Genomic DNA, 13,635 nt, shown 5'->3' with positions numbered 1-13,635 from the left:
ATGGCCATCAATATTCCATTCATAAACAGAATTACCATCATATTGAGAACGATCAAATTGAAAAGTTCGTTCTTCAAGTTGAACATCTGGAAGAGAGGGTCTATTCCAATAATTTCTTATGGTTGGTTTTGGGTTTTTTCCGAAAGTGTTTTGCTTTGATTGATGAATTTTATTAAGTTTTGAAAAGTCATTAGCGAGTTGATTAATGTCATCATTTGTATCAAATTGTTGAGCAAGAGTTTCAAAATTTGTTTCACTATTAATATCACTATTTTCAGATTCTTCATTCGTAAGAGTATTAATATTATTAGTGTTTGAGATATGAAGTTTTGAAAGTCTTTTTTCTAATTCATTAATTAAATCTGTATTTCCTAGATTAAAATTACCATCGATTTGGCAAGGAACAAAACTTAAATTACTAGTGCTTGCCATATCATGCTTGTTAACATTTTTATCTTTGAAAATTTTTTCTTCAATTTTAACTAAATGCTCGGTAATACTAGATAAGGTTTCATTTGCATAATTATTTTGGTAAATAATTTTTTGAAGACCCTTTTCAATAGTTAATTGGTTTGGGGCTTGAACTAAAGGAGTTGCAATAAACATATCGTTAATAATAATTTCTCCTTTTGGTGGAAAATTAGCAATAATTTCTTTATTAGAAATAATATCTTTATATTTTTTCTCAAAAATGGGAGTGATAGAATCATTTTTAAATGGGTAATTTATTTTATGTTTAGGGGCATAAATTAATTCAAACCATTGAAAAAAAGAAGAATGAATTTTATTTGATAAAACATAATCTTCTCAAAGGCCTAAATGGAGAAATCTTAAGTAGTATGAAAAATTTTCTTCATGCCAAACTCTTTTTTTATAGTTATAATCTTTATAATATTCAATATCTTTTAAGTAATCAAAATCAACTTGATATTCTAAATTCGAGAAATTCATTTTAACAGGTTGTTTTTGTTAGGATTGAGGAAATATGCTTTATCGATTCTAAATTATGACTTCTTGATTTTTTATATTTTTTTTATGCCTATCTTTAGCCTAGAAATTTTTTCTATTTGTTTATTATATTTATTAGTATATGGAGGTATTTTGTATAAATTACAATTTTCATGAGTTATAGTTTGTTCTAAATGTTGAATGGTTTTGCATATATTAGAATTTATCTTCCAATGCCTTCTTAACATATTAGCCCAAAGCTTATTATTTTGTGAACAATTAATTTGTATTTTAGAACTCATAATTGTTGTTTAAAATTTTGAAGTTCATCAATAAAATCTGATTTAGTAGGACTAGGAAGACTATTTTCACTATTTTGATCATCTTGATATATGGGTTTGGGAATAGAATTAGTATAGTCAACAGTTTTTAGTTTTAAAGATCTCGACTTTAATAATGAAGATTTAGAAGAGCCTGTTTCTGTGATAAAGGAAGTTGATAATCTGGATGATGAAATATTTAAGGAAGAAAAATTTATATCTACAGAACCATCATTATATTCAATAATATTTGAGATTTGTTTTGAAGAGTCCAACGGTTTTGGATCAATAACATTTTGTAAGTTCCAATTACATGATTGAGTTATATCAGACCATTTTAATCTTTTCGGTGTATGAACTTTGGTATGGTTAGTATTTGCTTCAAAAATAATTGTTTCATTTCTAGGACTTGATAAACGTGTTTTTGGTTCAAGTGTAGTTGTCATAGTTTTGTAACAAACACGATAAATTATTGCTAAAGGCTTTGTATCATCTTTAAATTCTAAATTTTTTGTTTCTATAGTTAAAACCAAAGTATCTAAAATATTTTTATCAAATAATCCTACAGAGAAATTTGGATAACAATTGAAATAAATAGGTCCGTTAGCAATATTCGTTTCAGCCATAGCTAAAATAGAATTTTGAAAATCTTTATGTCTCTTGTCTCTTAGAATAAGGAGAACAGGGGCATCAATTCCAATTCTAAATAGAGGCTTGATAGCAATTTGGACCAAACCAACATGTAAAAATTTATATTTCGTTCTATGCTCTAAAATAGATCGTGATGATAACAAATGTAAATTTTGTTGGTTTTGACCAATAGACAAAGTTTGTTCTGTCATTTTAATAGAATAACCTTGAAAATAATCAAAAGTTCATATTCTATATATTGTATTAATATTAGTTTTAGGTATTGTCCAATTATTCAAACTTTGTTCTATGTTATTAACGGTTTCTTCAATAGAATTTATTTGATTATCATCATTATCTTGTTCATTGTTGATATTTTTACCAGGAATATATTTTTTAGATAATATGCCTGAAAATTTACTCATATTTAATTAATTTTGTTTTAAAATTCTATAAGAAAACTTACTTGTTTTAATAATGGTGAGCAGAGGGGAATCGTCCCGACGATGATTGTGGTCCGGCACCGCGACTTACGTCCTTATCTACGCGCTTTACGCTAATCCAACCAATCACTGGTCTTGTCTCTGAATCATGCTTATTAAAACTTATATATATATATATATATATATATATATATATATATATATATATATATATATATATATATATATATATATATATATATATATATATATATATATATATATATATATATATATACCTTCTACCTCATTACAAAGATTGCAACTCGTAAAAAATTTCTTCCTATCGATCCTTTCGTGTTTTCTGTCTCGTTGAAGTAGGGATCATCTTTCACTTCTCCGTCACCGGCGACCATCACACGGTAACTTTACTCTTTCCTAGCACCCAGTTTCACGCAAATTGGTTCAATCACTTCCTTATACTCGATCGTTTGCTTTTGAATTGTTGGATTTATTATTTTCAGATATAGAGGGAGAAAGAACGACTACATCCAATTGCTTGGTGGCGCTGAGTATCAAAACCCTAACTCCAACAATTAGGCAATGATACAGGAACTTTAAGGTTAGTACTTTTAGATTGCTAAATCTGAAATATCTACGAATTTTTTTACTTCAAAGTTGGATTATATATATGCCCGCCTGTCAATTTTGATGTCTTCTGTGTTATACACACCATTTATATTGCTAATTCAAACTCCAATTTCAGTTATGTAAATGAATTTGTCATGAAAGATGATTCCTCAATTTCATAAGCATTAGTATCATGCAACATGTTTATAGGAATGAACTATTTTCTTATATAAACTATCTCGAAACATTTCTGACTATTACAAATATAATTCTGTTTTAGGAGTGGAAATCGATCATAAAATAGGAGATGGATATGAGTAACTGGAGGCATACACAGGGTACAAGTGGTGGTGCTGTTGGTGACACCTCTATGGAATCTAGTGATTGGAGATCTCAGCTGCATGCAGATTCACGACAAAGGATCTTGAATAGGATGTGTGTATTGTATTTATACTCTTAAATCATTTCTGACTTTAAAATATTTTTAACTATGCTAACCTAACACATGGTTATTTTACATAGTATGGATGCCTTGAAGAGTCATATTCGAGTCTATGGAGATGAGGGGCTACAGAAGCTAATGAAAATAGCTGTGAACTTTGAAGAGACAGTGTATATAGCTGCAACATGTCAGGTTTGTTTTTGTTTTATTTTTATCTGTTAATGATCTTAGTGATATAAAGATTTTGAAGGAGTCATTATGTAGAAATGGAAGTACTTTGCTAATTTAAATCTTGTAATTCATTTTGTTTGCAGTCTGATTATATGCGGAAGATATGCTTCAAGATACTGACTATTGAAACAAGATCACAAAATCCCATGTTAGACTTTATTAGTGTAAACCCCTCAGATCCAGGTATTTTTTCAAAAATATTTTTACAAAATATTAATGAAACTTATTATTAACTTATAACTCTTTTGTAGCATCGTTAGATTCCACAAATTGTGAAGAGTGGCAAGAGGAGCTGTATGAAAAGGTGTTGTATATGAAATTACACAAGCTTTACTATTGATATTATGAGTCATAATAAGAATCAACTAACACTCTTTTGGAACATAAAATTGTTTTTATTTTGATTACAGATAAAAGCTATGAAGGTTCTATATCTACCAGATTTGAATGAGTTGAACCTGAAAATTCTTCGCAGATTGCAGCATGTGAGTTCCATATCCCCCTTAATTTTTATGGAAAACAAAATGTAATTTTTAAAAAAATATTTTATTTCGTAATTTAACAAAAGAGTTTGTTGTCCAGAATGATTTTCATCCTCATCAACTGAATAATGAGCAACTTGAGAAGCTGAGAATATTCAAAAACATGTTGGAGCGTTTCATGGCATTCTTACAAATCCAAAAGCACAACATTTCAGTCAACTATAAAGACAAACTGAGTACTTATGAGAAGCAAATTGTCCATGTCATCACCTCAACTCGAAGGAAACCCCGTGCATAATTGACATTTGACATAAGTCAAAGTCAAACCACACGAAAAGTACACTGTTGGTATAGTCTTAAATGTATATTTTCATTGTTTGTTACCTTGAGAACATCTTGATTCTTCTTCAATATATTTTCTTATCTACGTTATAGTGTGATTATCACATCATTTTTAGTGAATAGTGATTATCACTTTTTTATTTTTTTTGAACGATAGATCACCCTAAGATTGAAGTATGTAATATGTTGCCTCAGAGTGCCTATATGCTACAATCATTGCAGCATGTAAACAGAAGGATGCTTTCTTGGCGACGAAACATCAAAACATAAAAATAACTTCCATAAGGATAATAAGAAACCCACACAAGGTTAAACGATTAATAGGTAACTTCAAATAGATATTTTGGCATCAATTTCATAATTAATAGACAATAGACACGACTTTAAAAATCAAATTAACATGTTGCTCACAGATTCCGCCTAATGATAATCCTAATTAGAAGTACAATGGTTTTGGGTTTTCACAGTTAAAAAAAAGGAAAAACCGTAATGGTCGTTTTTTAGAAAGTCATCAAACCTTTTTTAAAACGGTGCATAAAAGTCGTCAAACCTTTAAAATTAAGTCATCAAAGTTTTTAAAATTAATATCTTTTCATTGCAATTAAAAACTTGGGATATTTCAAAATATGACCTATAGAAGATAAATAGAAATAACCCAATTTTTAGGTATTTTCATAGATAACCATTATTTTTGAAATGACCGTTTTGGATTTCAAAGAATATACAATTGTGTATTTTTATTCTCATTTGCATAAAACGCTATTCAAAAACTATATCTATTAATTTTGAAAATGACTAATAGCATTGAGTTTTCAATAAAATGTCATATTTTATGCTTTTCTATTGTATTTTTTCGTATATTATATTTTTTAACTTTTTGTTAGATTATAGTAAAAAAACCAAGGAGTTTTTGGAACTTTTGGATTTGTTAATCGGATTTCAAACTTTTTAATGAAATTTTGGATTAATTTTTTGTCCTAAGTACATAATTTGAAATAATGTGAGTCTGAAATATATTTTTAACAAAAAAATTACTTTTTAGTATGGCATAAAGTTAATAAAAAATAATCGAAAATGCCTCCATTTTGAAATTAATGGTCATTTAGTTCGAAATCCAAAAATATGTTCTTTCACATATTTCAAAATTTTGTATGATTATTTTTGTGAATATGGTTTACCAGCATGAAAAAAAAAACAACTAAACAACCATAAACAAAATAATGTTTGTAACAAGGGATTTGTATTTGGGATTTCGTTTTGAAGTTAAAAAATATTTTTATCTAAAATGACTTGTTGACTTATCAATGTCGGAAAATGAGATTTAAAAAAAAAAATGTTTGATTAGCTTTTTAGTGACAAAAGTCAATAAATTAAAAAGTGTTTGTCTAACTTATTGATTTTTGCTTGTTTTTTATTCTAATAACTCATAAGCCATTCAAAGAAGTCATAAATTGTAATTTTTTCAAAACTCATTTTCAAAAGTTAAATTAAAAGTTGTTTTAAAAGTCTTTACTAAATATCAAAACATTATTTTTAATTTATTGACTTTTTAAGAAGTCAATAAATTGAAAAAGAGTTCTTAGATGAAATTCTAAAACACCCTCTAAAAGTCAAAATATTTTTTTAACTTATTGACTTTTCAAGAAGTCAATAAATTGAAAAAGAGTTCTTAGATGAATATAATGGCCATATGATTATTATTATTAGACAAAATTGAAAAAGTGGTCCCTGCGGTATGCAAATTTTTGGGGTTTTAGTCTAAACAGTGACTTTTTTGGTTTCGTAGTCCTTTTGGAGTGGTTTGTATGTGAAAATGGTCCCTCCGAAAATTGAAATGACTATAATACCCTTGGGGTATTTATTTTTCATTTTTCTTTCATTATTCTTAAAATTTAATATTTATTTATTTATTTTAACAATTAAAAAAATAAAAAAGGGCTCACCTCTCTCTCTCTCTCTCTCTTTCTCTTTCTTTCTCTCTCTCTCTCTCTCCAGTTTCAATACCCAAAGATACAACCCACCATCATCTTCTTCATGACCCTCATCTTTTTCAAACCCTAACTCCTCACCACCATCTCTCCTTCCAGTCACCAAAATCAACTACCAACACCACGATCAGAATTCAAGACTTGTTCATGTTGCAGATTCGGTGAGTTCCCAGTTTACCTACCTAGATCGTATAAGGATATGGTGGTGTCGGAGATCTACAGTAGCAACGACAGTGGGCGGTGATGGCAGCTTCGCTGCTTCCACTTCTTGTTCTGACGAGCTCGATGAGGATGGAGGCAAACTGAGATGGGTACGACGGAGGGAAGAAGTAGCAGTGGATGGTCGTGGGTGGCAGGCCTTGGTTGCCTCGCTATCTTCTTCGTTTTCTGGGCAGCAGGTCGTCGAGAGGGAGGTAGTATGAGATGGGATGAGGTTTGATGTTGTTTGGTGGTGATTCATAGTGATCAAAGTCACCGGTGGTGGTTATTGATGAAGGCAACGACGGTTCTTAATGGGTTTTGGTGGCAAGCTCCCAAAACCGGAGGAAGGCAGTAGATGGTGGTGTTTTGAAGCTTGCTTGACGGATTTTAATGGCGGGGATATATGGTGGAGTTGTGGTGGATGGGTTCAAAAGAAAGAGACAAAGACAGATGCTTCACCTTTTTGAGTAAACCACAGTGGACCAGGAAGAAAAGAATTCAACAGGTTTTCTTGAGAGAGAGAGAGAGAGAGAGGTGGGACCTTTTTTATTTTTTTAATTGTTAAAATAAATAAATAAATATTAAATTTTAAGAATACTGAAAGAAAAATGAAAAATAAATACCCCAAGGGTATTATAGTCATTTCAATTTTCGGAGGGACCATTTTCACATACAAATCACTCCAAAAGGACTACGAAACCAAAAAAGTCACTGTTTGGACTAAAACCCCAAAATTTTGCATACCACAGGGACCATTTTTGCAATTTCGTCTTATTATTATTATTTGGTTAAAGTGAATAAGCTTTAGATAGTATTTTCATATTTTATTTTTAATTTTGTATATTAAATACCAAGAATTCTATACAGCTTATTAATTATAAATTAATAATTATAATTAATTTATATTTGTGTTGTACATAGTACAAAAAATAAATAACTAAATAGTAATAAGTTAAAATAGTATGATGTTTTTATTTTTGGTTTAATGCAACCTAGATAATCCAAAACGTATTTAAAGATCTTATAAAATCCAATCCAATTAAAATGAAACTCAATTCCCTACTAAGTACTAACTAGGGCTGTGCATAGATTGATTTGGGTCGGTTTTGGACCCAAACCCAACCCAACTCATAAATGGTCGGGTTTTGGTTTTCAGAACTCAATAAGATCGGTTTTTGGTCGGTTCGGTTTCTCGGGTTCTGAGGTCGGTTTGGGCGGTTTTCCGGTTTTTGGGTTCAACTCATACGCTCATGGGTTCTGGGTTTAAACTCATGGGTTGTGGGTTTTAACCCATTTTCCATAAATGAAACAACAAGTTAAATACTTCAAAAAAAACATCAAATTTAAGTTAAATACTTCAAAAAATTATGATTCTTACAACAAATAGTCTATTACAACCAAAACACAATCAAGTATGGGTCGGTTTATCGGGTTGGATGGGTCGGTTTCTTGGGGCGGTTTGTCGGTTTTAAGTACGGGTCAATTTCTCGAGTTGGATGGGTCGTTTTTAGGTAAAAATCGAAATCAAACCCGATTTTTCGGTTTTTAAAAAATCAAACCCTAACCGTCAGTTTTGCTTTGGTTTCGGTTTTTTCGGTTTCAGTTTCGTCGGTTTTTTGGTTTGGGTTTGCTCACCCCTAATACTAACACATTTAACATCCTTTTTAAATTAGCAAATTTCATATTTTTAGTGAACTTTACTCGGAAATAAATATAAGAATAAATTACTAAAATCGTCTTTATGGTTTGATGAAATTGTGTGTTTGGTCCCTAAGCTTGTTTTTTGCACTTGGACAGTTCCATATGATTTTATTGTGTTTTTGGTTTCTCATAAAAGATGAAAAGACTATATTGCCCTTTTGTATTTTACTTTTTAGTTTTTTTATTATCAATTAATTATATAAAAAAAATTCAATATTGGTCCCACTCTCTAACCAACTACATTCTAAAGGGGTGTTTGGCTTGTCTTTTTGAGAGGCAGAGGTCATTTTTGGAAAAGTTACAAAAAGTCAGGTTTTCTGACTTTTTCAGTCAAAATCCAAAAGTAGCTTTTAAAATGATTTTACCAAACATCTTTTACATTTTATATTCTCTTAAAAAGACTTTTGGTCTCTCAAAAAGATAAGTCAAACACCCTTAACATTCTAATCCTTTCATCTTCCTTATTTCTTTTTCTAACCATAATCCTTTGGAAAGCAACCCCACCACCAGAATCGTCGGATGTCTTTCGGAACCATCGGTCGCCAACCAAACCCCTGGATCATTGTCGGAAACACCATATCGCCACCATCATCGATTCTCTCTTCCTGAAGCTTCTCTCTACTCCACTCTCTCACCGGAAACCGTTGCCACCTCCATTATTGGTTCTTTCTACCCCATCTTTTTTCCTTCTTCGCCAGATCTATTTGTTCATTTCCTTCTGTGATGGTGGTGGCTGACCTCCATCATCGAGATCGCTGACAAAACCACCAAATCTGCTTCAAGCGGTGGTTGTGGCTTCATAATAACGATAACAATGGATTCAACTCAAGGATGGTGGTAGTGTGTGATGTTTTTCTCTACTCCGTCTTCATCCCTTCTGGAACTAAAAGGTCACCACCCACCACCTGACCACCAATATTGTGCCTACCTTTAGCCACAATTTCCTTCTCCTATGTGGTTGTTGTTTCTCTAGTTTCTGGTCTACAAAGTCGGAGAAACCTGATTCTTGAATTTTCATGGTGGTGGTTGTTGATTTTTCATGGAATCGATATATTTGTGTGTATGTGTGTATGTGAAGGTTATGAAATGTTTTTGTAAAACTAATTTCATGATTTGATGGAGGTCTTGCCGTTTCTGGTTTCTAGTTTGGATTTTCTTCAAATTTGCTTCATATCTAAATTTACTTTTCAGTGGCTATTGGTTGTTGACGATGACTGGTTGCGGGAGTGGGATTGGGAGGGTAATCGGTGGTGGAAGTGGGAATGGGATTAAGTGGGTCCTACTTGTTAACTAGTTCATTTTCTATAATTAACAAAAGGGTGAAGGTATTCAGCCCCCCCCCCTCAATCCATGTAACATCCCAAAATTCAAGACTAAAAATTTCTTTTAATACAGTATTACTTAAAGTAAAATCGTCGATTCAAAACATAATCAAAGTAATAGTTTCCTAAACGCATGTTCATTATCAGAGCAAAACATTCCCAGGCTGACAAATCTATGGTGTATGCCATGCGATCACCCCGAGCTCCATCATCAGCTACTGGATGTACCTGAAACCAAAACTGAAAACCGTAAGCATGAAGCTTAGTGAGTTCCCCACCTTACCACATACCATGCATAACCACATACTGCACATACTGGGCCACGCCCGCTATCCGGGGCCTCGCCCCCTGCTTCGGGCCTCGCCCGCTACAACGGCCCCGCCTGGCTTCGAGCCCTGCTCGGATACAGATCTGTTTCACTTAGGCCTTGCCTGTCACAGGGCCCCGCCCACTAGCATATAATAGCACATACACATATCACATAGCATCACATAAGCTAAACATATACTAACAGCTCTTGCTCTAAGGCCTCACCTATCCCTGGGCCCTGCCCGTGTCCTGCTACCGATGAATCATGGACCTCGTCCATACTCCTGTGGATAGTGAGATACGGGCCCAGCCCACCCTCACCCTTTCCTAACTTGGGCCTCGCCCCTGGACTGCTGCTACTGAGATGTGGAACACCATCCACATTCTACTATTGGTGAGTTACGGGACCTCGCCCACACTCACCTTCCTACCAGGCACATACAAGTATCACACAGACAACAAGTACAAACTATCACATAAACCATTTCTTGGGCACCCGCCCTCTATCATTGGACCTCGTCCGAATGTCATACTAGCATACTGTGCTTAGGGCTAACCCCCGGGTCTTCTACTCATAGCTACATGGGCCGGCATTGTGGCCGTAGACCCATTCATACAAAAGGGAAACTGACCTGATACTGCTGAACTGCTGCTGCTAACCCCTTTGACCGCTACCTGACCACTGACTCCGAACTGCTGCTCCGCTAGCTCCCCGAGCTACCAATATCAACATAACACTTAGTCTAACTGACCTTCAAAGGTCAACCAAGTCAGCTCTGGTCAAAGTCAACGTCCTGGTCAAAGTCAACCTTCCAGGTCAACCCTACTCGTCGAGTCACCCTACTGACTCGCCGAGTTCATAAGTCCAGAGTCCTTCCACTCGCGACTCTACTCGCCGAGTCAGCCCCTGACTCGCCGAGTCTACTGATTCCCGATTCCTGTCCTATCCAACTCAGTCACTGAGTCCTGGCTCGACTCGCTGACTCGAGACTTAACTCGAAGGGTTTGAGGCCACGCGACCTGACTCGCCGAGTCTAAGAACAGACTCGCCGAGCACACGACAATCTTCATCCTACTCGCCGAGTTGTTCATCCAACTCGCCGAGTTCATGCCTATCTTCATCCGACTCGACGAGCTGTTCATCCCACTCGTCGAGTTCCTCCTCATCTTCAAGCTACTCGCCGAGTCCACTCGAAGGACTCGCCGAGTCCAATAAGATCCACTTACATGCAGAGGACTTCCGAGTCATGCATGAACTCCAAACTGTAGATCTACCCTTCCCAAGCCTATTCCCCACGTAAAGTTGCAAACTTTACGTGTAGAGAGGGAGATCTAGGCAAAATGCACCAATAACTAGGGTTTAAGACCAAGAGGCTCCAAAATCCACCCAATGGCTGATATTTTACGGGATTCTAAACCAACACAAGCATGGATCTGAGGTAGCAACCTCAGATCTGGACCTCAAGCTTGAAATTGATCTTAGGCATGGCTTAAAAGCCCCAAAACTCATAACCAAAGAAGATCTAAAGGAGGGAAACGAATTGATACCTTCCAATGCTCTGAAATGCTTCCCAAACTCCAGATCCAAAGCCACTCCTTGATGCTTCAAAGATTCCCACTTCTTCTTCTTCTTCTAAATCACTCAAAAATGGCCAAAAGCATAAATCATCACAATGGAGGCTTAGGGTGCGGCGTTCTGGGTGTGAGAGGCAGTAAAGGAGCCCTAAGAAGAAGATTGAGACGTTTAAATAGGCTCCAAGCCCCGAATTTAGGGTTTTCCTCGCACAGACCAGACTCGCCGAGTTGGTCACTTACTCCTTGACCCGGATCCCGCTCCGACTCGCCGAGTCCTTCCTTGAACTCGCCGAGTCCCTCCTAAATTTAGGGTTTCCTTTACTTTCTTGGCTTTCAAAATCTTGGGTGTTACAATCCATTTAATATCCCATCCCTTTATTTGATTTGATATATATATATATATATATATATATATATATATATATATATATATATATATATATATATTGAAGTTTTTTTATTTTTTAACTTATTTTATTAGAATATATATAGTATTCATTTTTAATGAACTTAAATCTTATATTTTTATTAACAAAAAATACTAGTAAATAAAATGATTATGCCACTTATGAAAAAATGAACTTGACTTATAGTAAAAGGATATAAACATTACAAAGCTTGAATAAAATTTAACTTGATTTATAACAAAATGATATAAATTTTCAAAAACACGATGACAAAAATATTAAGGAAAAAATTAATAAATTTCAACTATAATATAAGATTTTTATGTAGATGTAAGGTTTAAAAATAAAATATTACATGTGAAAAATGATAATATAAGAGAAAATAAAATAAAAATAAGCAATATAAAAAGGAAAAAAAATAATGGAAAATTTTAATTTTGACAAATTTTAAAAGTAAAGGGTCCCTAATGTAAATTAGAGAAGTTTATTTGCAAAAGGAAAAAGAAACTGATGCAAAAAGCACGTGAATATAGGGTTTGTAGAAAGGGGGGGGGGGGGGGGGGGGGGGGCTTAACAAAAACATAACAAAAAACTGAAAGGGGAATATAAAGGGCAATATTAGACCCGACAAAATCTGGCACGACACGACAACCTGATACGAAGTTAGCGGGTTAGGGTCAGAGATTTCGACCCGTTTATGTACACAGGTTGACACGACACGACACGATAATTAAACGGATGAGTTAGGGTCAAAACTTTCAACTCGAAGATGACTCGTTTAATATATATATATATATATATATATATATATATATATATATATATATATATATATATATATCATATTTTTATAAATATTTTCAATATTATACATTTGTAGTGACCTAAATTCAAGAATTAAAAGTAAAACTCAAAATTTCAAAGTGACTTAATTTTACTCATCCTCACTATGTATCTCATTTGCTTCCTAACTCTTAACTCTTTCCATTTTGCTTTCTAAACTTACTATTACCTCTATCCCATATTTATTGTCCAATTTTGACTGTTTGAACTCTTTATTCTTTAAATTTGACCTTAAATATTTTTATTTTTGATATATAACATTTAATGCAAAGTATATAAATGGATTGTGTTTTAAATGTTTTTTCATTGTTATAAATTTTATCAAGTAATTTATAATACAAATAAAACTTTTGGAAGTCAAAGTAGAAATTTCAAAAGTAAAAAATGGACAATAAATATGAGACGAGGGGAGTATAATTTTTTTTTGGTTCCACCTCCTAACTTCAGCATTTCATATTTTCATTTTTTTCCTCCATGACTTTACTTTTAAAATGATTCAACCCAACATGATACAATATATTTATAAGGTTTAAACTTTAACCCGAAACCCGACACGAAATCGATACGAAAATAAACGGGTTGACACGATACGACACGATAATTAAACGGGTCGGGTTAGGGTCAAACACTCTCAATCCGTTTAATATCTTGACACAACACGACACGTTTGCCAGGTCTAGGCAATATAATATGTTAATTTCTACGAGGGATGAAATACTCAACAAAATCAAAATATGGGGACTAAACACGTCATTTTGACATACCACAAGACCATTTCAGTAATTTATTTCTAAATATTAAAACAAATTGATTTTTCGTAGAAATTGATCATCGTCCCACAT

The 13,635-nt window shown here is 33.4% G+C and overlaps 1 protein-coding gene across 1 annotated transcript; it reads left to right on the top strand.

The window, feature by feature from the left end:
* The first annotated feature begins 2,620 nt into the window (after positions 1-2,620).
* On the top strand, positions 2,621-4,532 carry LOC145052961 (uncharacterized). Its single transcript, XM_079000907.1, has 8 exons — positions 2,621-2,742; positions 2,845-2,942; positions 3,231-3,385; positions 3,473-3,584; positions 3,707-3,806; positions 3,875-3,927; positions 4,034-4,108; positions 4,206-4,532. The coding sequence occupies exons 3-8, from the start codon at positions 3,258-3,260 to the stop codon at positions 4,401-4,403; spliced, it is 666 nt and encodes a 221-aa protein (XP_078857033.1). The 5' UTR covers positions 2,621-2,742; positions 2,845-2,942; positions 3,231-3,257; the 3' UTR covers positions 4,404-4,532.
* Positions 4,533-13,635: the final 9,103 nt, after the last annotated feature.

Source organism: Lactuca serriola, chromosome 5 (genome assembly GCF_051521515.1).
Source record: "Lactuca serriola cultivar US96UC23 chromosome 5, Lser_US96UC23_V15, whole genome shotgun sequence".
In the NCBI taxonomy this organism is placed as follows: Eukaryota; Viridiplantae; Streptophyta; class Magnoliopsida; order Asterales; family Asteraceae; genus Lactuca; species Lactuca serriola.
The sequence above is the reverse complement of the archived record's forward strand: the minus strand, read 5'-3'. Positions and strand labels throughout refer to the sequence as shown.

What these genes read in the sequence shown, in the direction of transcription:
- LOC145052961 (XM_079000907.1), top strand. Translation starts at nt 3,258, where the DNA reads ATGGATATGAGTAACTGGAGGCATACACAGGGTACAAGTGGTGGTGCT. An exon ending in ATATAGCTGCAACATGTCAG is followed by an intron (nt 3,585 to 3,706) that starts GTTTGTTTTTGT and finishes TTTTGTTTGCAG; the next exon opens with TCTGATTATATGCGGAAGAT. An exon ending in TTCTTCGCAGATTGCAGCAT is followed by an intron (nt 4,109 to 4,205) that starts GTGAGTTCCATA and finishes TTTGTTGTCCAG; the next exon opens with AATGATTTTCATCCTCATCA.